The 21226-nt window shown below is 41.6% G+C and overlaps 2 protein-coding genes across 5 annotated transcripts in view; both read right to left on the bottom strand.

Annotated features, from left to right (window-relative positions):
- Positions 1 to 234: 234 nt before the first annotated feature.
- On the bottom strand, positions 235 to 6444 carry pomt2 (protein-O-mannosyltransferase 2). Its single transcript, XM_080042779.1, has 21 exons — positions 5733 to 6444; positions 5531 to 5615; positions 5331 to 5435; positions 5075 to 5183; positions 4720 to 4828; positions 4247 to 4406; positions 4035 to 4141; positions 3831 to 3913; positions 3469 to 3578; positions 3288 to 3354; positions 3119 to 3179; positions 2891 to 2969; positions 2613 to 2764; positions 2263 to 2354; positions 2099 to 2175; positions 1938 to 2009; positions 1784 to 1843; positions 1590 to 1695; positions 1353 to 1493; positions 1112 to 1223; positions 235 to 884 (listed from the first exon to the last, which is right to left on the bottom strand). Exons 1-21 carry the CDS (start codon positions 6017 to 6019, stop codon positions 779 to 781), a joined length of 2280 nt encoding a protein of 759 aa, XP_079898905.1. The 5' UTR covers positions 6020 to 6444; the 3' UTR covers positions 235 to 778.
- A 1551-nt stretch (positions 6445 to 7995) lies between these two features.
- Positions 7996 to 21226, bottom strand: part of LOC307262246 (latent-transforming growth factor beta-binding protein 2-like) — an 86590-nt gene continuing 73359 nt past the window's right edge. For all 4 annotated transcript variants that reach the window (XM_080043065.1, XM_080043067.1, XM_080043066.1 and 1 more), the window contains 10 exons: positions 16905 to 17033; positions 16087 to 16221; positions 14856 to 15065; positions 14661 to 14753; positions 14204 to 14332; positions 13707 to 13847; positions 13358 to 13531; positions 12641 to 12922; positions 11926 to 12075; positions 7996 to 10427 (listed from right to left, as the gene is read on the bottom strand). In XM_080043065.1, coding sequence (XP_079899191.1) covers positions 10249 to 10427; positions 11926 to 12075; positions 12641 to 12922; positions 13358 to 13531; positions 13707 to 13847; positions 14204 to 14332; positions 14661 to 14753; positions 14856 to 15065; positions 16087 to 16221; positions 16905 to 17033 — 1622 coding nt within the window. In that variant the 3' untranslated portion in view covers positions 7996 to 10248. The remainder of the gene's footprint in view (positions 10428 to 11925; positions 12076 to 12640; positions 12923 to 13357; positions 13532 to 13706; positions 13848 to 14203; positions 14333 to 14660; positions 14754 to 14855; positions 15066 to 16086; positions 16222 to 16904; positions 17034 to 21226) is intronic.

Below are 21226 nucleotides of genomic sequence, written 5' to 3'. Positions count from 1 at the left end.
TGCCTCTTGTTCAGAACCGCTTGTAAAAATTATCTCAAAGTGTCTCTAAGTAGTCTACAGGTTTATTCAAATATTACCAAACACAATTTCTGTTTTAAGGTGTAAGTGTGGTCCACACAGACAACTTAAGTTAAATAAAATGAAATATTATTTATAATAAGATGAACACAAGCAAAGACTACAAGAATATGATGAGTTTATTGATCCTACATAAATACACATGTCACACTGAGAGTCAGTAGTAGTCTTATCATGTAAAAACAGAAGCCACCAAGTTAAAAATAATACCAGGCACTAAGATCTAGACAATCACAAACAAAAATACAGTCTCTGCTAACTAAGAATAACAAAATGTGTTTTCTTTAAAACTGATGAACAGACGCAGCATTTGAACTTTTCCAGTTTCAATTTCATTGGTTCCTTTCAGGCACTTAAGCTTATTATTGTGTCATAAAGTAAACAAATACACAAGTCCAGGATGTAGGATGTGCTGTGAGTTAAGGCTGCTTGGTAGTGTCTAGAGATCTATATTCACAACACGCTGGCTTTCATATTGCACTGATCCAGGTACGTCTTATAAAGCCTGCTTTACACAATATAGTCTACAATAATTGGAAATGTTGAGACACATACTTGGCCAGGTAGAGATTCTATAGTAGTGTGTACGGTCAGTACCTTATTAAAATGATCTCTTCTGTGTTAGACTCACATTGAATCACATTATGGTTGATTAAAGTCAGTCATCGCATTGTGAGCGTCCACTTTCGTACAAAGCTAGCTAAAACTCCCAGGATTCCATCCACTTGAGGCCAGCCATGGCACTGCCAGGCTCGTGTGCCAGAGGACCCGTCATTCCATAGGAGAGGGGTTGGAACAGATAGAAACTAACAGAGGGAGAATAGAATACAGTTAACAAAGCACAAAGTAAACTAAGCACCTTTAAACTTGAAAATGTGTGCTTAGGTTATTTTATAATAACATAAGGAGATAATACAGTAGAGATTATGCCAATAAATTCAACAAACATCATATACTGATGTTTATAACTGAGTGAGTAAGTAACTACAATAACATTTTCCCTTCACGTTAATTTCTCTGCTATTCGTCTCACCTGTAGAGAACACTGAACAAAAGTACCATCTGTCCGACTCTCTGCAGCCAGTCAGAATATGGTGGGCGTAGTAGCAGGTCAGTGCTTTTCAACAGAACGTCTAATGTTATTCCTGTCAAGAACAAACAGAATGCTTTATCCAGAATCCCCCTGAGCAACATGACCGCTTTGTCTGTATCAGTGGTTTTCAAAGTCTGACACTGTGGGCCCCAATTGGACAAAACACAGTGCGATGTGTTACCTGTTAGCATGCTGCTAAAGAGCATTGCAGGGAAGTAGTGGTGATAGTAGAGGACACGGCCCATAGAGTAAAAAGGTACATAGTGTAGCAGCCAACCGAGGAGTAGCAGTCCTCCTTCTCTCTTGAGCACAAGCGAGTGATCTAAAAGCCAGAGCAGAGAACCAACATTTATTTGACATTTAAATCGTCTTTCTACTGCTACCACGATCACCATCATCACTGTCAATAAACATATACCTATTCTTTTTTGGCCCAATGAGAAACCTCTTTGTAGGGCAATGGACGCCACTACCACCATGATAAGGTACAATCCCAAACTGGCCAGGTTTATCCACCAAACAACCTGAATGTAATAAAAGAGTATTTAATCATCGATGTGCACTGGTCAGACAATAAGAGCAATAACAGGAAAAACAATTAGACAGACTTACAGGGTTCCCCAGCAGGTAAACACGGTACTCGGTGTCATTCACTCCAGAGAACCTCAAACCCTTTGCACAAATGAACAAGGCTAAAAGTAGGTATGCATTTATGTTTAGTGTCACAAAAAATGTAATATATCATAATGTAGATCAGTCAACACACCTGATAGTTGATGGGCCAATGCCAGGGTTTTGAATTCATCTCATTGTCCTTGGGTTTCAAGCCGCTGTTGCCCTAAAAATTAATTTGAACAATTATTAATGGAAAAAAAAAACATTCTTTCAGATCAGACAAATTAACGTCTTTCCTCATTGTTTACCTACTCTTATCATAACAATGTGAGACTCCAGTAAGATCTCCAAGAAATGGGGCTTGAGCACAGACAAACTGATGTTGGGCACTGCCAGAACATACGAGAGGAGAAGATAAAAGTGTTGGTTAGTGTTTGACGTCATAAAGTATAAAGAAGGAACGTGTTGATCCTTACATTTGGGATTGATGTGATCTTCAATGTTCCACTGAGAGCTCGGAGTCTCCTTCAGGTATGGACTACAGGTCACCTCTACCTGTTCCCAGCCCCTGAACACAAACAAAGCTTTTTTTAACTCCATGTACACACACACACACACACACACACACACACACACACACACACACACACACACACACACACACACACACACACACACACACACACACACACACACACACACACACACACACACACACACACACACACACACACACACACACACACACACACACACACACACACACACACACACACACACACACACAATATGTCAGTCAGGGCAGAGAAAAATAGTTTTACTGTACCACTTTGGGAGAGTCTTGCCGGAGGAGTAAAGCACACAGCCGGTAGCTCGGTGCAGAAAGCGGACTTTGCTGCGTAGCACCTTCACTAGGTCACCCCGCCGACCTCCGCACACCTCCACCTGCCATAGGTCGTTGACGTCACCTGTGGCGTTCTGGGTAACAGGACAAAAGTGGACAAATGCATAATGACAATAAGAATATACAGAGTAGTTAAGTGAAATAAGAAATTAGTCATCTTTATGTTTGTTTGTGCATCTTTATGTTACGGGCCTACTCACAATGCCATAGCCTGTAACCTGGAAGTGTTTCTTGGTCAGTGGGGCCTCATGGAGGTGACAGTGAAGGTTACGGGTTGTTCTGAAAAAGACCAGGAAAATTGGGTCATCGAATAAACTTGCACATCATTTAATTTGGAGAGACACTGACTGACTCATCTCAATCATTAGCTGCAGCTATTTAAATAATAAGTTTTTAATTTCACCACCCTGTGTAGCCATGACACTTACTCTTTGTGCTCCAATCGAATGATGTCACCATGACGAACCAGATCGGGCGTCCTTGGTTGAGCTTAACGGATATAAACAATAGGGATTAACAATGGCTAACACATCACTTACTTATGACTGCAAAACACTATTGGTATTTCTACACAGTAAATCCACCTCATCCTCTCACATTCATTATAATCCTGTCTGTGAACCAGCCATAAGTTGTTGTAGTCCTTGTGGAGATAGGATGTCACCTGAACAAGGAAAGATTAGAGAACACTGTCTATTTATAATGAATACAATTATCACAGATGTAGGCATATTTAATTATGCTTAAGAAGGGTTCACACTTGAACCTTTAGCCTGACCTGCTGCTGCTTTGCTCCCACTCCCTCTGGGTATAAGTGCCAATGAGAGTGCAAATAGCCTCCAGCGATACGGAGGTTTTTGACTGTGATGGTGGAGCCGTATGCCAGGTCTGCATCAAAAGATAAGACAATTGTTTTTCGGCTTGCATCATTACAAAACACAAGAAATAATTACATTTGAATTAGACATTTATTTGAAGTGGCAAGGAATCAGCACACTAGCCAACAATAGAATCAAGCATAAAAATAATAAAACCTGTGAAATGGTACTTTATAATGACAGTAAATAGTTCACTTCCTCCTTTTTCCATTTTCTCATTTGTGTCTTTTAGTAAACACAGCTGCAACATGTTGGGACTCACACTCAGGCATGGATGCATTGTGTAGATTGTTCCCAATTAGCCGAGACTGAAATGCCGAACTGAAGAAACCATCTCCTGGTCCACTGGTGAGAGAAAACAATCACAAAGACCCAAACAATGCAGCAAGGTCACCCCTTGCAGTATTCAATGCGATGACCAGTAATCACTCTGAATCCGTAATATATACCACTCACTCAGACGTACCTTTTGTTCAACACCACAAAGTGGATCGCAAATATTGTAACGTAGAGCAGGAGCGGAAGCAGAATGAGTCCAAAAGCCCGAGCCATTAAGTGCTTGGCAATGTCCACCTGCAGCCAGAACAACAATCAGGTGAGAAGAGCCGAACCTCTAGCTTTACTTATTGACACGCTATCGGTTACCAGTAGTACCACGAAAAATATACTGCAGTTTACCAGTGAGAGGCTCAGGTCTCCCAAGAGTCTCCAGAGGTCCCAGACTGTGTTCAGTCCCACCAGCAGGATGACAAACAGACCCACAAACTTCACCCCCAATGCCCCAGCAAGGCTAACACCAGTCAGTACCAGCCACAGCCACCAGGAGGCAGTAAAGGGGCTGAAAACAAAAGCAAGCAAGGAGGATGTGTAATTTTACTACTTTAAAAGCACAATTTGTTTTTTGTTGGGAGACAGTGTGGGACTGCTTTAGGACTGTAGCGAAAGTACAATTATTTTATCATGTGGATTAATCCATCACTTTTATTGAGCAATCAGTTAATCATTTGGTCAACAATCTTTTAAGACAGATGCCCATCACAAGACTTCCAAAGCAAGGTCTAAATCTATTTATTATTGATAAAAAATAATCACAATATCGCACAGGAGGACAAGACAGAAACACCACAAAACCAGTTCCATTGGTGCCCCACCTGTATATCTGCTGGTTGAACTTGACCATGCTCAGCACTGCTGCCATGATGAAGAACATGAGTATAGGGTCTAGCAGGATATACTGGGAAATGGTGATACAGCCGGTGTCTGTCAGGAGGGTGAAACAAATCACAAAGTCATTCTCCTGACTACACACGATTAATGCATGATGAACGCTGCAAGTCATGTGGATCTGGATGCATTGAATAGTTTGCAATTTAAATATTGTTCTTAAGGTACAAGAAACACTTGCTGTTTATCACAATAGCTATTAGTAAGAATGGCACAAGAGGCATTCAATGAAAACAATGGCCAGTATGGATAATAAATGAAAAGAAATGTGGACATACTCACCAAATATTAGAAGGGTGGCAGTGATGAGAGCAGCAGTGTGAGACCGCGACAACTCCAGCACAATGAGGTAGGCAAAGATGGGGAGAAAGGAGCCCAACACGGCACAAAGCTGTAGTGGACAGAAGAAGCAGGACAGACATCAGCAACTTTAATATGTCTCATCCTTTTGAAGTTGTGACAGTGACTATACAGTACAAACTGCATTATCAACTTATAAAGGGGAATGTTTTAAAGTGTGAAAACTAAAGCGACATACTCCTCTCATCCCCCAGTAGTTGTGCTGTTCATATTTATCTCCCGGCTTTAAAAAAGGAAAGGTGCCATCGTAACCGCTCATGTAACCGGCGAGACCTATCAGCATCTGCAACAGAGTACAGGAGGAATATCATTACAATATTCATATCCCCCCCACAAGGACATGCCAGCTTAGACAAAGGGGATAGGGTGCCATCTCACTTTTCCAAGAGGAGGATGGACATCGAAAAAGAAGGTCCTGTTGATGTAGTAGCTTCCCATCTTACCAAAGTGCGTCTCATCCCAGCTGTAACATCAAAGCCAATCATTGTGTAGAAAACAAATCAATATAAATATGGCACATTAACATGCACAACATTATTTGCCCAAATGGGTGCAAGAAAAGGGATTTTACTTTACTCACCACACATGAGGGGGCTCTGTTATCTTGTGGAGGCGTGTGGAGAAAGACAGCCCCACCACCAACATGAGCAGCACTCTGCTTGTGAGATCTTTATTGACATTTCCTCTAGCCGAATACTGAGCAGATGTCCCATTCGAGGACAGGGTGTCATCTTCTGACAAACATTGACTGCTTTTGTCCTTTTCGACTAGTGAGTTATTTCCTGAGGTGGGACATATTTTCCTGTTTCGTAGTGTTGAAGTGTTCCCTGTTGTGTTCCTCTGTGCTGTGCATTCTTCACTTGCCATTAGGAAATAAAAATCTGCAATAAAATGACCAGACCCCTTCCAAGACAAGTCTAATATTTTGCACTACACTACACTACCTAAATAGGCTATAAGATAGTAAATAACTATTTAATAGTGGTACTGTAGGCTACAGTCTTGGGCAATATCTAGCAATGTAGCACTAGGTATCAGTTCTCAATAATGTATGTCAAAACAGGCAATAATGACAGTGAATGTCGTACCTTTTCTACTTATTTTATCAGACATAGTATGTGTTACATTGTCGCCAAGCTATTAAGACGTTTAAATCGATAACATACTTATCCTAGCTTGCTACTTTCTCACTCGTCAAAAGGCGGCATCCCAAACCACAACAAAAACAAGTTAATAACGGTCTCTATGGCCTCAAATTATTGTTTAATCCATGGACCAGTCAGAGATTTACATTAGCCACACAGCGACAGCACGAGAGGCTGTAGCTCAAGTCAACGAAACACGTATTAGACGAAGTGGTTTCTGGGAGGTGTATTCCGCTGCATTATTCATGCAGGCATGGCGTTAAGGGGGAACACATTTTCCCAGAATTCCGCTGGAATATATCCGGTTAACCAATGGGAAAAAAGGTATGGAGAGGACTGGAAAAGTAGAGCTGCGATATGCTATTCTATTTGTCCACTAGAGGGAGATATAGTATAATAAATCATTTAATTCTCATTTTTTGTTCTCTTTTTGAAACCAACAGATATTTTCTATAACTTTATCAGACTTCTTATAGTGTAAAGATTGTGGAGGATATAGGCTTTGTGTCATAAATATCCATAGTCCAATAGAAAAGTAATGTGTTTTTCAAGTAGACTAGTTTTGAAATACCCTCAAAGTATAACATATTGTAGGGGAGACCAGGTACAGTTGTAACACTTTTTGCAATTTTTGCGATAAATCCAAAACTATTTAAACTAGAGTAACCAATTTGTTATACTATAAACTTCAATCTGTTAGCTACTGAAACAATGTATTTAAGTGGTTTTATGAAATGTGTAAAGGTTGCAAAATTAATTATAATACAGACTCTCTACTGTTACAACTGTCCCAGTATACAGGGACATTTGTAACGCATGTCAGGGACAGTTGTAACATGTCTAAAATATTCAGAATTAATCAATCATATACTCAAAATGAAATATATTATTGATCAGTCATATTATTGACTATTAATTTCTTGTTTTAAGTAATCATTACCTTTTTTCATACTGCATGACAAAAAATATCAAATTACAATAGGCCTACAAGAAATGTTTTATTGAGTATAGATCATACATCCTCAAACATGAGATTGATTTAATGATTATAACACACAACCTCAAACATGAGATCAAGGCCAAGACTCACTACCTCAAACAGGTATCTGATGAAATTATTTAATTGTGTGTGTTAATTGTAATAGGGTGTTACAACTGTCCCAGTATCACCAACCATGTTTTCATCTCATGTGAGCTAGTTTGAATATTAGTTTGACACTTGTTAGCCATTTTTACTTTTAGCTTACAAAACAGTGATTCCAATAATACTTGTTTGGATTAAGGACAGAATCCAAAAAAGTATGTTTTACCTCAATAACAGACTTTTGTTGATAACTTCTTCTTGAAGTATCTGATGTGACTCTCCTTTTGAAAGAAAGGAGGGAAACTGACGGAGCACGAGCACAGTGAGTGTCATCACTCTAGCTTGTTTCTGATTGGAGGAATTCAAGGTGTTACAACCGTCCCGTGTTACAACTGTACCGGGTCTCCCCTACCATTTACTGTACTACATTTTGTATTTGGTAGCTACAACAACATTACAGATGAACACTTTTCCCTTAAAACATTGTACTTAGTACTAGTTTAGCAGTCTTAATATATAGCCTAACATACCCCAACTTACACTTACTGCTCTTGTTTTGTGATATGTGGTAAATGCAAGGTGTGTTGAGTTCCACAAGTAAATGATCAAACACATTGATATTTTTATGTTTTTATTTCGATGACTGATAGTGATGACAGTCAAGAGGTAAACAAAATGAATGAGCATGGTATTTTCAATGACCACAGCTTTACAACAAGACATTTTATTAAGTTATTTGCGGTATTGAAAGGCTTTAAATATATCAACTCTGACCTAAATGTTACACAACTTCAGGTCCGGTTCAGGCGATGATGTGAACAGCACAGTAAACTATAAGAGCGGTGGACATCGAGTGGAAACTTTTGTGCAACTGCAGGTTTATAGGTCATGAACGCAAGTGAAGGGAATGAGTCATCAACTTAAGTCATCCTCCAAAGATAGAAGTAGGCTTTCATGTCGCTGCTGAGATTTCTTGAGTGGATTCATTTTATTAGAGAAATAATGTCAGTATTCTTTTTTTATACCTGAATAACAAAAGACTATAATGTATGAGTCGGAGTTCAGAAACCAAATGAGTAGGCAAGATACTGTCTGTGGTACATTCATGACATAAGGATCAAACAGAGACTAAAAAGAAGTAATGTCCATAATTACTAACATTTAGCCATAAAGTTGTGAAGCACAGGAGTTAGCCTTCGCATTTCAAAAGCATTGTCTTTGTATTGAACTTGAAGAGAGAAAATGTCTGTGATTAGAACAGTGCTGCCACTTCCAAAAAAATATATTTCATTGTCTGCTCCACAGGGCAGGGTATACACACACAGTTCCTCTGGTACAGTGTCAGCCACTCTCCTCACACATAAAAAGATATGCTTTAAAAAAAAAACATTTTTTACAGACATGTATAAATCTACAAAGCTATAATGCCAGATTTATCTTACATTTTATGCTTTATGTCAGACAAAATATTGGTTGTGCTATAATGCATTAAGAGAATAGGTAACACAAATAATACATAGTACTAGATCTGTACAAAATATATCAAACCTCTCCAACGAAGCCTTTTGTGAGTGTTGTTTTACATGAATTCAGAGATGCGGACATTGGAATGGTCTGATTTGAGATCTGTGATCTGATCTGGGGAACCAAAAGTAGCTGAATGTGAATTGTTTTTGCCTGTTTGACACTGGTACATAACACATATCTCTTACTTTAAGCAATGTTATATGTGTGGATCACGTTAAACTAACTTACCTTGCCGTGGTTTCAGAAGTAAGGCTACAACCTAGACTTGATAAGTCGTGGTACACATGGTTTGTACAGAAATGTAAAACAAGTTAATGCGGTGAAAAAGAAACAAAATATCGGGATCAGCAACCGAGTCCATGTTAAAAAATGGTGTCAAACAAAGGAAGGCAGGGTATACCTATTGCACCATTTTCTAAACATCACATAGATCATCATATACATCTACAGTCTTTCCAGTTCCACGTAAAGGCGGAACATTTCTTTAACGTGTCGGTTTGGCCGTGTGTGTTGACTTCCCAGATCTTGGTCCAGAGATTCTCCAACTTAAGCTTGTAGTTTATATTCTGAAGAATCGAAAAGGCAGCTGTGGGACCCAAAAAAACACAACAGGTTCTTTCTTTGAATTTCGGAGCCCTGGCGTCCGTTAAGTCCAAGGTCAATGCTAATTACGATGACTGAGTGAGAAAATATTGGCGAGAGGTTTGACAAGCGAAGCACAAGCTGATTTACGAGTGGCTGATTTCTCGGGACATTCCCTCTTTTGCCAGAGACATTTATTATCTCCCCACGCTGTGTCTCCGAGGTCAATTGGTGAGACGAATGAAACAAGAGGAATCGAGTGTGCTCTCTGAAATAGGTTTTGCTTTCTTAGTTTGCAGAGGCCCGTCATGTAATTGAAATAAATAACACAAAAAAAGAGAAAGAAAGTTACAGAAAATTAGGTGGAAAAAAATATATCTGCATATCAAATTGCCTGGGCTTTACTGAATACAAAAAGATCAGTCCACAAAATCCCTTTAAGGCAAAATGGATATCTGGTGAATACTAAATCCCATGTAATACATTCACTGCACAGTTCCTCTTGAGTGTGCATGAGGGGCGGGGGCTGAATGACTGTGTTTTGCATGTGTGTGTGTGTTTACGTGTGTTCTGCGTGTGTGTGTGTGTGTGTGTGTATGTGTATGTGTGGGGTGGGGGTGGGGGTGGGGGTGGGTGTGTGTGTGTAAGGGAAAGGAGCTTGGACGTCTCAGCGTAACTGTTGGAGGTTTAGTGCCAGACCCTTTGGAGGAAAAAGGGCAGAGTGTCGGGTGTTTCAGGTGAAAGAAAACGTCACTGTCTCAGTTCCCTGTCTCCGCGACTAGCTCAGACTCTGGAATGGCCGGGATGCATTTGTGTGGCTGGGCAGAGGCCACGAAGCCCGGCAAACAGGTGCACTTGTACGAGCCCTCCATGTTGCTGCACTGGCCGTTCTGACACAGGGGCACCTTGTCGCTGATGTCCTCGCACTCGTTGATGTCTACGGGGAAAGAAAAAGGAGACATGACGAGATTGGTCAGAGGAGGAGATTACCCATCCCGAGCAGATGCTCATGGCCGCAAACTGGAATGCTTAAGCAATTCATCTAATTTTACTTGAACCAAGCAAGCAAGCAACCTTCCTTCCCTCCTCCATCTTCCTCTCTTCTTTCCCCCCATCTTTCTTTCTTTTCTGCTTTCTTTCTTTCTTTCTTTCTTTCTTTCTTTCTTTCTTTCTTTCTTTCTTTCTTTCTTTCTTTCTTTCTTTCTTTCTTTCTTTCTTTCTTTCTTTCCTTCCCTCATATCATCAACATATATTTTTCTTTCATGTCCCTTAGACTTCATCAGCAAATGGTGTTGAAAATCCAAAAAATATTTTGACACTCAAATGTTAAACTAACATGGAAGAAAAGTGCTTTAAGTGCTGAAGAAAAAATAAATAAATTATACAATGTTAGTGCTGCAATGTGATGATAAAGATCATGTGATGTGATAAGTCAGCCACTAAACGGAACTATAGGTGAGACTGTTGCTGCGGACAATGTCATTATAATATATAACTAAGGTTCACATCTCGTCTTGTATAACTTCACTTCAGTCAAACATGCCGTCATGTTGCGTGTCGGCTGGATCCGATCGGAACCTGTATTCTCAGCCATCTCCAGCTTTGAACTGTTTAGAATGATGTTCAAATTAAACTAGGCATCGGATTATGTTTCCTTTTTGGCCTTCGAGTGATTTGTCTTTCGTCTTTTCGGCACGGGAGGTCTGACTGTCCTTTCAAAGCAAAGTCAATCTGGAATGACCCTCCTTCTGTTTATGTCATGTTCCACTGGGGGAATCACTGGCGCTGATTTTACAAAAGGAGGCATGGCCCTAGCTGCGCTGCTCCCACGTGTTTTCCACAGTGTTGGAATTCAATTACTTTCTTTAGGGAAAACTACTGGCCTTGGAGCTGATAAGCGTGGATGCAGACAGCATATTGTAATCACAGCATTTCATTACGACAGGACAGTCTCGCTTTCTCACAAAACAAACAAAGTACACTTAAAAGATATTATATCTCGTGTAATACGATGAGTGTCTGCGATTCAAGGCCTACTTACTCTTGGCAGCGTGTGACTAGGGAATTCCAGAACAGAGCGTAACATACGATGGTTTTGAAGGAGTATACGCTGCTTTCATTAGTTTCCCATAAAATATAGCTTAATGCAAGGTTGTTAAATGAAAAGCTTCTCCTTGAGCTTGATGATACACTTCACAAGGAGTTACCTCACTTAAATCAATACAAGACCTGGCTCCGAAAGGCTCAAAGCTGGAGCGGGGAGTTCACTGCGGTTTGAGGTTCAACATTCAACACCGCATTTTGAAAGCAGCTTAAATGAGGCGATTGATTCCCTATTGATTCAAGGAAGACCCTGAACATTTCCACTTGGAGAACAAAGTCTACAATTGGGTGGTCTCTTAATTAAAAGATGCCAGGGGGGGGAAAGAACCCACCTATACAGGCCATCCGGTTCAGGTCAAATTCGTAACCGTCGAAGCAGTCGCAGGTGTAACCTTCTCGCACACGAACGCAGCGGCCGTTTTCACAGCCATTCAGGATCCCGCATTCCTCCGCTCGCAGACCCTCGAAGCCCTGGTAGCGCTCTGATTGGACAAAGAAATGTGTAAGACAATACAGGTAAAGAAAAACATCCCTTATAACAACACAAATTCAGAGGTTTTCTGAAGAGTACGTCACTAGTTAAGAACTGTTTTTTTAAGGGACTTCACCAACCTCTCTTTTTTTTTTGCATACCTCTTTTAAATACAGTGAACTATATAGTTCATATTTTATAATACTTCAATATTAAAAAGAAATACACATTTCTATTGAGGTACTAATGCGGCCGATAATAGCTTTTCAGTGTGAATGTTCTAATATGAAGATAACAAAATATTTTGCCACAAAACTGTAAATGGAACATTTAGCTCTATCGCTTAAGTAAATCTTACACCTAATCATAGAGGATTTCTTTGCTTAAGTTGTGGCAGCTTGAACACAACATTGACATACCATCGCATAGCAAGTTTATACGACACACTTGTTAGCTTCTTCACAGAAAAACTTGCTGCCTGCTGAGGCTGAAAAACAACACTATGAGAGCAGTGGGATCGAAACAAAACCTTGCTTAAATAAAGACTGTCTCTGTGTACTAATGCATATACCCACCACCACCGTAGGCATCCACTGGCCGTGGCTGGTGCTCCCGTGGTCTTAGAACGGGGACGTGGGCAGGTGGCTGTGGTACGCTGTAGTCGTTGTCATTGAAGAGAGGAACGCTCTCGGGAACGTCATAGGGTCCTGCTGGGTTTCCATAGCTGTCAAAGTACGGAGGAACAAAAGGCTCCACAGGATCCTCTGGCCCCTCAAGGCCGTACTCATATCCTGGCCGCTCTCGCAGACTGTCCGTGCCCCCCCTACGAGGCAGGTTGCACATCACTGCGTAGTCCTCTGAATACCGCAGCACAAGAGCATATTTTCAGTCACATTTTAGATATCAGTAACAGTTATGTGTTAATATAAAGACAGGAATAAATTAAGGAGAAGTAAGTGATATTTTTTTTGTTAATTTAAGTGTTAAATCACTTAAACAGTCATTCAGCTTTGCAGTAATTGCCAGATAACGTTTTTAGTATTCTGCTTGTTTTTATCCAAACAGGAGACAGAGTGCTATAAATAGGCGGGTCTCAGTGCCCGTGGACGATGACTTGCTGCTCTCCATCGCGCACTATTTGACGAAGATGGCTGCACGTTCATGGGGTGGTGACATAGGGACGAGGGAGGGGACTGCTAACTGCAGTCACTGACAGGAAGTTAGCTAAAAGGACCATATCAATTACTTCTCCTTTAAACATTGTAATCCTATGTGCTAGTGCCCCTCCTCACCAGAGTCTCTCCTGGGACAGAAGGCACATTGTCCACTCCAGGCGATGCCGTACAGGCAGCAGCATTCTGTGTACGTGGTCCTGCGTCCCTGAAGGGGTTCTGAACACATGTTGTCCCCCTCCAGACGCTGCCAGCAAATATCCATGTGCACGTCGTGATCAGGCTCTAGAGTTTCTGTACGAGGAATTGACAATGAGGCAGGGAAAAAAAACATGAACTAAATAACAGAAAGTAAATAAATATATTAGCAAAATCTTATTGTGTTAGTGAAAAACAAAATGGTCTGCTCTTTAAGCACCACCTTTAATATAATTCTACCATTTTGGAACCTGTAATTTCAATTTCACACCTTCTGTGTTGTTGAGGCCAATGCAGCGCCGGCGTGTGCTGTCCAGGACTAATGGAGGACTGCAGAAACAGTTGAAAGACCCGGCCGTGTTCACACATGCTCCGTCCTCGCAGGCATTTCCAAAACCACACTCATCGTAATCTGGAAACAGATTCACAAAGAGAAGCACACAAACACTACATTATGAAGGAAAATATCATTCAAAAGTGCTTGAAATAAGTAAGGTGCAACATCAATCATGTTATTCTCGTATACTGTATACATTTATTACTTTTTAACATATATGCCAACTGAAGACCTTTAAAATACTTTATTTTTGATGGTATGACGTTAAAGGGAAATGTGGTCTTCATAACAGCAGCCAAAACACTGGAATAAACCAAAGATAACTAGTCATCTTGAATATGAATATTTTAAAAGGACATTCCTGACAATCTGTTATTGTCAGATAGGATGTTTTCAATTGTTAACTTAAAAATCAAATGTGTATTTCTTACCCAGACACTCGAGCCGGATGTTGTCATAGTAGAAGCCCGAGCGACAGTAGCAGGTATAGGTGGAAAAGAGATTGGAACACTGTCCATTCTTACAAATGTCTGATCCGAACATCTCACATTCATTTGCATCTGAGGGGAGAGAGAAATTCACACCTCTGTATTACTTTACAAGTGACCTGGAAAAACAACCGACACACTGTGTCTGAAAACACTTTGGCTACAGTAATTAGTCGGGTATGCAGGCAGGTATCAATTAATCCCTGGCGCCCTGTAGAGACAGCCTCGTAAACGTGGTGAGGAATTATGTCTGTCTACCTGGCTTTGAAAGTGTACGCAGGTGGAAGTAAAACAGGCTGACATTGCATCTTTCTGTGCCAATGTAAAGTTGTGTGCAGAGGGAAGCTATAAAAGCTCCCAAAAAATGAATAAAATAAGTGAATATTTATGAAAGAAGTACCTGTGTAAGGCCGCTGTTCTCCCAGACTTTGTGTAGAGGAAACAGGCCCGCTTAATAATCCACTGCCATGAGGGCACAATTGGTTGTAATCATCTGGAAATTAAAAGTTGGCTTTATTAGTGACAGAGGTTCAAGCAGACCTACAAAATGGCAATCGCATATAACTTTACTCTGTTTATCTGCCTCCTTTTGTACCTCTTCCCGGGACAGGACAGGCGTGGATCTCGCAGTTGTCCCCCCAGCCGGCCCCCACCGTGCAGCAGCACTCCTGCTTGGTGGCGTTGCGAGACAAGACGTTGTCGCAGAAGTTGGCGTCATTCAAGTTATAGTAACACTCTTTCCTCTCCTCGGTGGAGGGAGAGGACGGAGGAGGCACTCCAGTGTCGGGTTTCATGTTGCTATCATCTGTAGGCGAAGAGAAGAAAGCATTTCTTTAGGGCCAGGGAGGTCAGAGGTCATTGTTAGCTACATAGAAACACCTTTTGTAGGTGATGGAGATTTAGTAGTTGGGGAGGAAGGCGAATGCTAACTGATAGAACCGCTTGACTTCAAATCTTCCAGCACTTAAAAGTTACAGCAGATTGTACACTTCAGTGTCAAGTGGCCCCTGCTCTTCATCCGCATGCCTCCAGCAGGTAGTGCATTCCCCTGGCCTGCCACTGCTGAGCCTGCTCATTTGTCCAAAGGCATGGGCTCAGGCATTTCACCCTTAAGCTGCCGGCTTAGCCAAATGGAAACACTGGCATGTGAGTCAGCACACCATTCGCTCTCACATGATTGATTAACACACGTCAAAAGCAAACAGCGGAATGTGGCAAAAAGGTACACAAAGGCATAGCTGGGGTTTAGTGCCCAGGCAGAAGAAACAACATCCCTGCCGAGGGCGCGCCGCTTATTAATATAAATACGGCCCCAATTTGTGTACACATACGCCTATCAAGCTGGAGATGCCATAGTATTTCCATGACTCAAACAGCCTTTTTCTGTATTTGCATCTGTAACCTCTGCACTTTCGATCATTATAGCACCGAAGACAGCAATGTGTCTTCAGCGCTAATGGCCAATAGCTACAACTTATCCCTGTTTGTCTTAGTGAGGAAATGGGTTTACAGTAACAAGGTCCTCTGGGTATTTACTTGGCTCCACTGGAGGTGTTACTTCATCATTCATTCAAGGGATTAGGCTAATACAAAAGTTGACAGGCAACCCACCCAACCATAGCCTTAGCCTATAAAACAAATTGAAACAGCCAGGTCGAAAAAGATACTCGAAGAGAGACGTGGCTTAAGCCATGACCACCTCTTCACCCTTGTTGTTTGGACAATGAGAGACGGCTCATTAAATCAGGGAAAACTCCGTCTCCCAATGTTGGGATGGAGAATTAATTCCTGCGAGTCAGTGTGAGTGCTAGTCCTGCGCCTATTACCCAGGGAGAGACACTGGCTGGTGATGGGATCAAATTCCTCATTGTCGTTGGGGCAGATGCACAGGAAGCTGCCATCGAAGTTCTCACACAGGGCCTCCCCGCACAGCGCCATGCTCATCGCACACTCATTCACATCTGAGAGAGAGAGAGAGACAGGAGAGGAGGGCGCCAGGTCAGTAGAGGATCAGGCACGTACGCACAGGCTCACGCTCAACAAGGTCGTGGCAAGGTCACACAAAATAACCTTTATTTGACGAGTCATTTAACTGAATTTTATTTTTTAAAGTTATTATTCATAAAGTTGACAAAACAGTATTCACAGTTGCACACTTTAAAAAGAATAAAACTGAAAATAAAATAGTGTGAGTCTGTCTTTTAATACTTTATGACCTTTCTATTCAATCTGTGGCTCTTAGCCCTAAGCCTACTGGTTACCAATGATGATGTCGAGTCACAAATATGAACAAATATGAACAAATATGAAGGTTTTTTAACAAACATTACTCAAACAAGTGTACATAGATAGAACATTCTTTAAGGACTATTTTCAGATGCAGATGTACAATTGGTGCACTATAGTATTTACAGAAGTAGGACGATGTACGGATATGTGTTTTTTTATTAAACAATGGAGCTCTATGGAACAAAGGAATAAATTACATGGGATTTTGGCTACCCAGGGATTACTTGTTAGCGGGATCAATTTAATGCTTTTATTTTCACATGTGTTTCATATGATTTTGCACAAGAGCCCATCATCACACTTATCTTTTGAGTCATAATGTAAAATGAGTATATATCAGAGAGCGGTTACACACCAACACATTTGCTCATATCTCCTGGCGGGTTGGTGTAGCCTTGGTCACACTGGCAACGGAAGGAGCCGTCCGTGTTCTCGCAGAAGCCATGGTTCCCACAGATGGTTTCATTGACGCACTCATCAATATCTGCAGAGCAAGAGCAGCACAGAGGGGTTGAGCACAACATTAATATTTACAGCGTTGCTCCGCGCAATAGACTTTCAAACTGCCTCTGTAAACACGGCGCCGCTTTTCCGAAATGAACATCCCTACCACTTTGACCTTACAATAACAACAGAGAGCACTGCCATCATAACATGTCAGAGACAGTGTACAGATTAGACAATTCATTAAAAGGGCGTTTCAAACTTTGGCGTTTGCAAATTAATTCAGGGAGACTGTCTCCACGGAGTGGCACTGATAGGCCTTTCACACCAAAATGAACCAAGAGTCAGTTCCAGGCTGGTGTTGGGGTCAGTTCAAAACTGGTTACAGCCTTATCCCAGTTATGAACCGGTTGGTTTCACATCGACCGGAGACAGCCATGGAGCCGGCAAGAGAGCAACGTCATGACGTCACTGTAAACGTGTGTGTACGTCACCCGACGCCGCTGCTCTTGTGGCTAACGCTAAAGCTACCGCTAGCTTTAAGCACAACAACAGCGGCGAATACGTCTTATTTTTACACTTGTTGGCTCTCGCTTTGCTTTCTTAAGCAAACAGGACCCATATAGCGTATTCTCGCCGGTCAATTTGATCGCTACGTTCGGTAATTATGTTATGTTTACGTCTCGTAGTAGCGGTGTTTTTAAATATGGCGGGCATGAGGTTTGAGTTGCTCTGGTTGGTCAGGATAATCCCTCCCCCAACCGTTCGCGCAAGCAGTTCTTATCAAACCCTGCTCAATCCTGGGGTATGAGTTCCCCCGGTTTTTACGGCCCGGAGCAGGCTCTCTGGCGGTGTGAAACCAAAACACTGGCTCTAACTCCGAACAAGCCCAGAACTAGCGCCGATTTTGCGGCGGTGTGAAAGGCCTATTAGTGTAGCGTTAAACTGGAAGACTGCAAGTGCGTTGGTAGTGTCATTGGAGTAAGAAGTGGCACTGACTTATATCACAGGGATGTTAGCACAATTTAACAGTTGGAGGACTTTACAGCACGCAGTCAGCATTCAGATACTTCACAGACAGATGACTAGCTTTTTTTGACAGCCTTCTGACAGGAACTGCTTTCCATCCTAATCAGTGATTTCTCTGACATCATCTGTATATGAAATGCTACTATGACACAACTCTGTGTACAGTTGTAGTTGGTGTCAAATCTGAAAGGTGGCAGGGTACAGTATTAATTTGTTTATTAACAATTCATAAAATGGTTTAAATAAACCAGTGGAGAGAGTGTATGCTATATGTCAGTGTGAGTGGATGTTGAGTTTGTTAACACTGGAGTATATAACAGCAGTGCTGATCTCTCTATTGTTTGAACAGTTTAAAGGCAACATTTGTTAGCAATTTCTTACATACATGATTTAGTATTTCTTGGCATCTCAGGGAAAGCAGAGAGGCCAAAGACTGATACTGCTGGAGGGCAAGTCTGATTGTAATTGTTTGAAAAACAATCAGAGAGTTAAAATGATCACACTTTAGGCACAAGAATTTGTTCTCTGGTTAGTTTGGCTGGCTACCGGTCCTTGTTAACCTTGTGACTGTATTTTCTGTTTTGACAAGTTAGCAAGACTTGTGACATAGCCACCGTGTATCAGTATTTCAGTGTTTACTTGTTCTACTGATCATAAACAGTTGTATAAAATGGCCCTTTCAATCGTTCCAATCCAAGTTCTGGCCTAGCATCTTTTGAAGATAAGTCTATGAGAAATTTGTTTAACAATTCATGTTGGAAACCACATCTTGTTCCTTTCAGTTCGGAAATAAGAGAGAGAAAGTCAGCAAATACCATACTCGGTCACAGATAAAATTAAGAAAGTGCCAGTTTGTTTTCTGCAAGTCATTACGTTTGGAACATTATGACAGGCAGGCCTGTTATTTAATATAAACGGCACTGATGAAATTAGAGGACATACCACTATGTCTGTTTTATCACAAGCACGATTAGATTTTTTGTTGACTTTTTATTTTCATAACAACCCTCCGAAACCATCCCGATCAAAGTTTCCATGACTAACAGAAACTCAACTGGAGTGATCAGAAGTTTAAGGAAAACAGAGAGACCACTTTCAAACACGGAACATATGCAGACAATAAAATCACAACAACTGGAATATATAAAATGACATTTTGATCAGTTCCACAAAACTGCTTTCTGCTACAGTTCATTTTAAATGGGTTCGCTCCGAACATCGGTTGGGTCAAAAAGTCAAGTTCAGTGGCACCCTTAGATGTTTCAAACATATCCGTTAATGGAATGGAAATAATTGTCACTCACATGTTGTCTACACCAGTTTTATTTAGCCTTTTAGCACCCATAAAGAGTGTGTTAACTGAAAGAATGGAAGAAAGTGGGCCAGAGAAGCCACAAGCCATTCGAGCCATTTGAACAGAGCGCTTGGCCACGGCCCTGTCTTCCCCCTCCAAACACAGACAGCTACTTTCTCAGGCTTGGTGGGGGACAAGTCCTCGGTCAGTGATCGTTCCCCGACTTGGCCACTTCTCTAACATGCCTCTGGGGTCAGAGGCTCCCACAAGCTAATAAAACCGCAGAGACAAAAATTGTCTTTGTCATTTGCAAAACCTTAACCAGGAAATGCTGAAAATGACCTACATTGCTAGAATACACTCGTGGGCTCAAATGGCTGCAAGATGATAGGGGGGGGGAGAATGGATGGGCACATACTGAAAACCGCCAACCCATTGGATTTGCATTTTGTGGCTGAGGAATTAGATGCCCAACTGGTGTTGCAGAAGTGGTGATTATTGGAAGTGTCCAAATACATTTTCGAAGAAGAACATTCCCACAGCCAAATGAAGAGTATCCTCAGAGGAGTGTGAAAAGTATTGCATATCAGGGTTTGGGAGACCTTTTTCCTCGTGTGTGAAGAGCTTAAGTAAAGTTTGGAATGTTCGAATGACAGCGGCCACCAGCTGGGAGGTCTGAGATGAAGGGCGATGAAAGCCCTCTGCTAATATATGAAACAATCAGTGTCTGCAGTGCAGGCAGCTTTTCATCCATGTGTAACAAAAATCTGTTGCAAACCACATGTTGTGAGGAAACGCAATCACAGTGTCATCCCGTGGAGAAATGAGAGCATTGAGACCAAAACAATTTTGATGGCCAGTGTTTTTTCTGTGTACTGGTCTCTCCGGTAGTGACTGGGTGGCAACATGACTTGACCAGGGTGTGAATGATTTGTCGGAAAAAGCGAATAATACAAAATGAGATAACTGAGATAAAGCCTCACATCAGCAGGACGTGGGGTTGCCTTTTTCTTTGTCTTTCCATGTCACAATCAGTTACGTCAGGAGGACACATGCAGAGCTGTGAAATCCCCAAACGGGAAGAAGTGACGAGGGATAAGGGTATGGAGTTCATTTGGGAGGAGATAAGGATTTTAAAGCGGCGACCTGGCCCAATAGGCAGCTATCCTAATGGTGTGACCCAAAAGGACCTGCTTTGCTGGATGCATTGAAGCAGCGATTGGAGGGTAAGGAGGGTCAAGTGTGGGTCTCTGTGCCACGTGTTAATCTGGAGCACATGGTGGCAGCAGGCAACAACAATACAAGAACCGGTGAATTTTGGCTCACTCTCCGCGGCCCACACTTTTGAATGTGTTCTCTGGGCAACCCCTTGTCTGATTGAACCCATATGCAGAGGTTATTTCACACACAACTTTCGCAAGGATGAGGTGACGTATTGTTTTTCAGAAATGCTTGTTTAGTGCTCTCTATCTGCCATTATATCTACAACCTGTCTTGGGTTAACTTCAATGGAGGTCGTATTGTGTGTACTTTGTCGATCCATCTGTCGAAATCTCCCATCTGCACAACAGCATTAACAATCACACACACACTGCCATTTAATTGCTTATGGCCGCTATGTCAGCTTTTCTGCGCACATACACACACAGACACACAGACACACACACACACACACACACACACACACACACACACACACACACACACACACACACGGTAGAGTCATTGGATTTCTATACATTTTGAGAGGTGGGCGGTTGGCAAGAGTGTGACCACAGACAATTTCCGCCCTTAGGGAAGCCTTATTAAAGACAAGGCATAGCTTCTGGGAATTTATGAGCGTGATGGGGAATTAAATCTAAGTAACAATGACCTGAAAATTCCCATGCAGCCTTTTTCACATGCCAAAA

This window comes from Ammodytes marinus, assembly GCF_949987685.1.
Source record: "Ammodytes marinus genome assembly, chromosome: 15".
Classification (NCBI taxonomy): Eukaryota; Metazoa; Chordata; class Actinopteri; order Uranoscopiformes; family Ammodytidae; genus Ammodytes; species Ammodytes marinus.
This window is presented reverse-complemented; position numbering and strand designations above follow the sequence as displayed.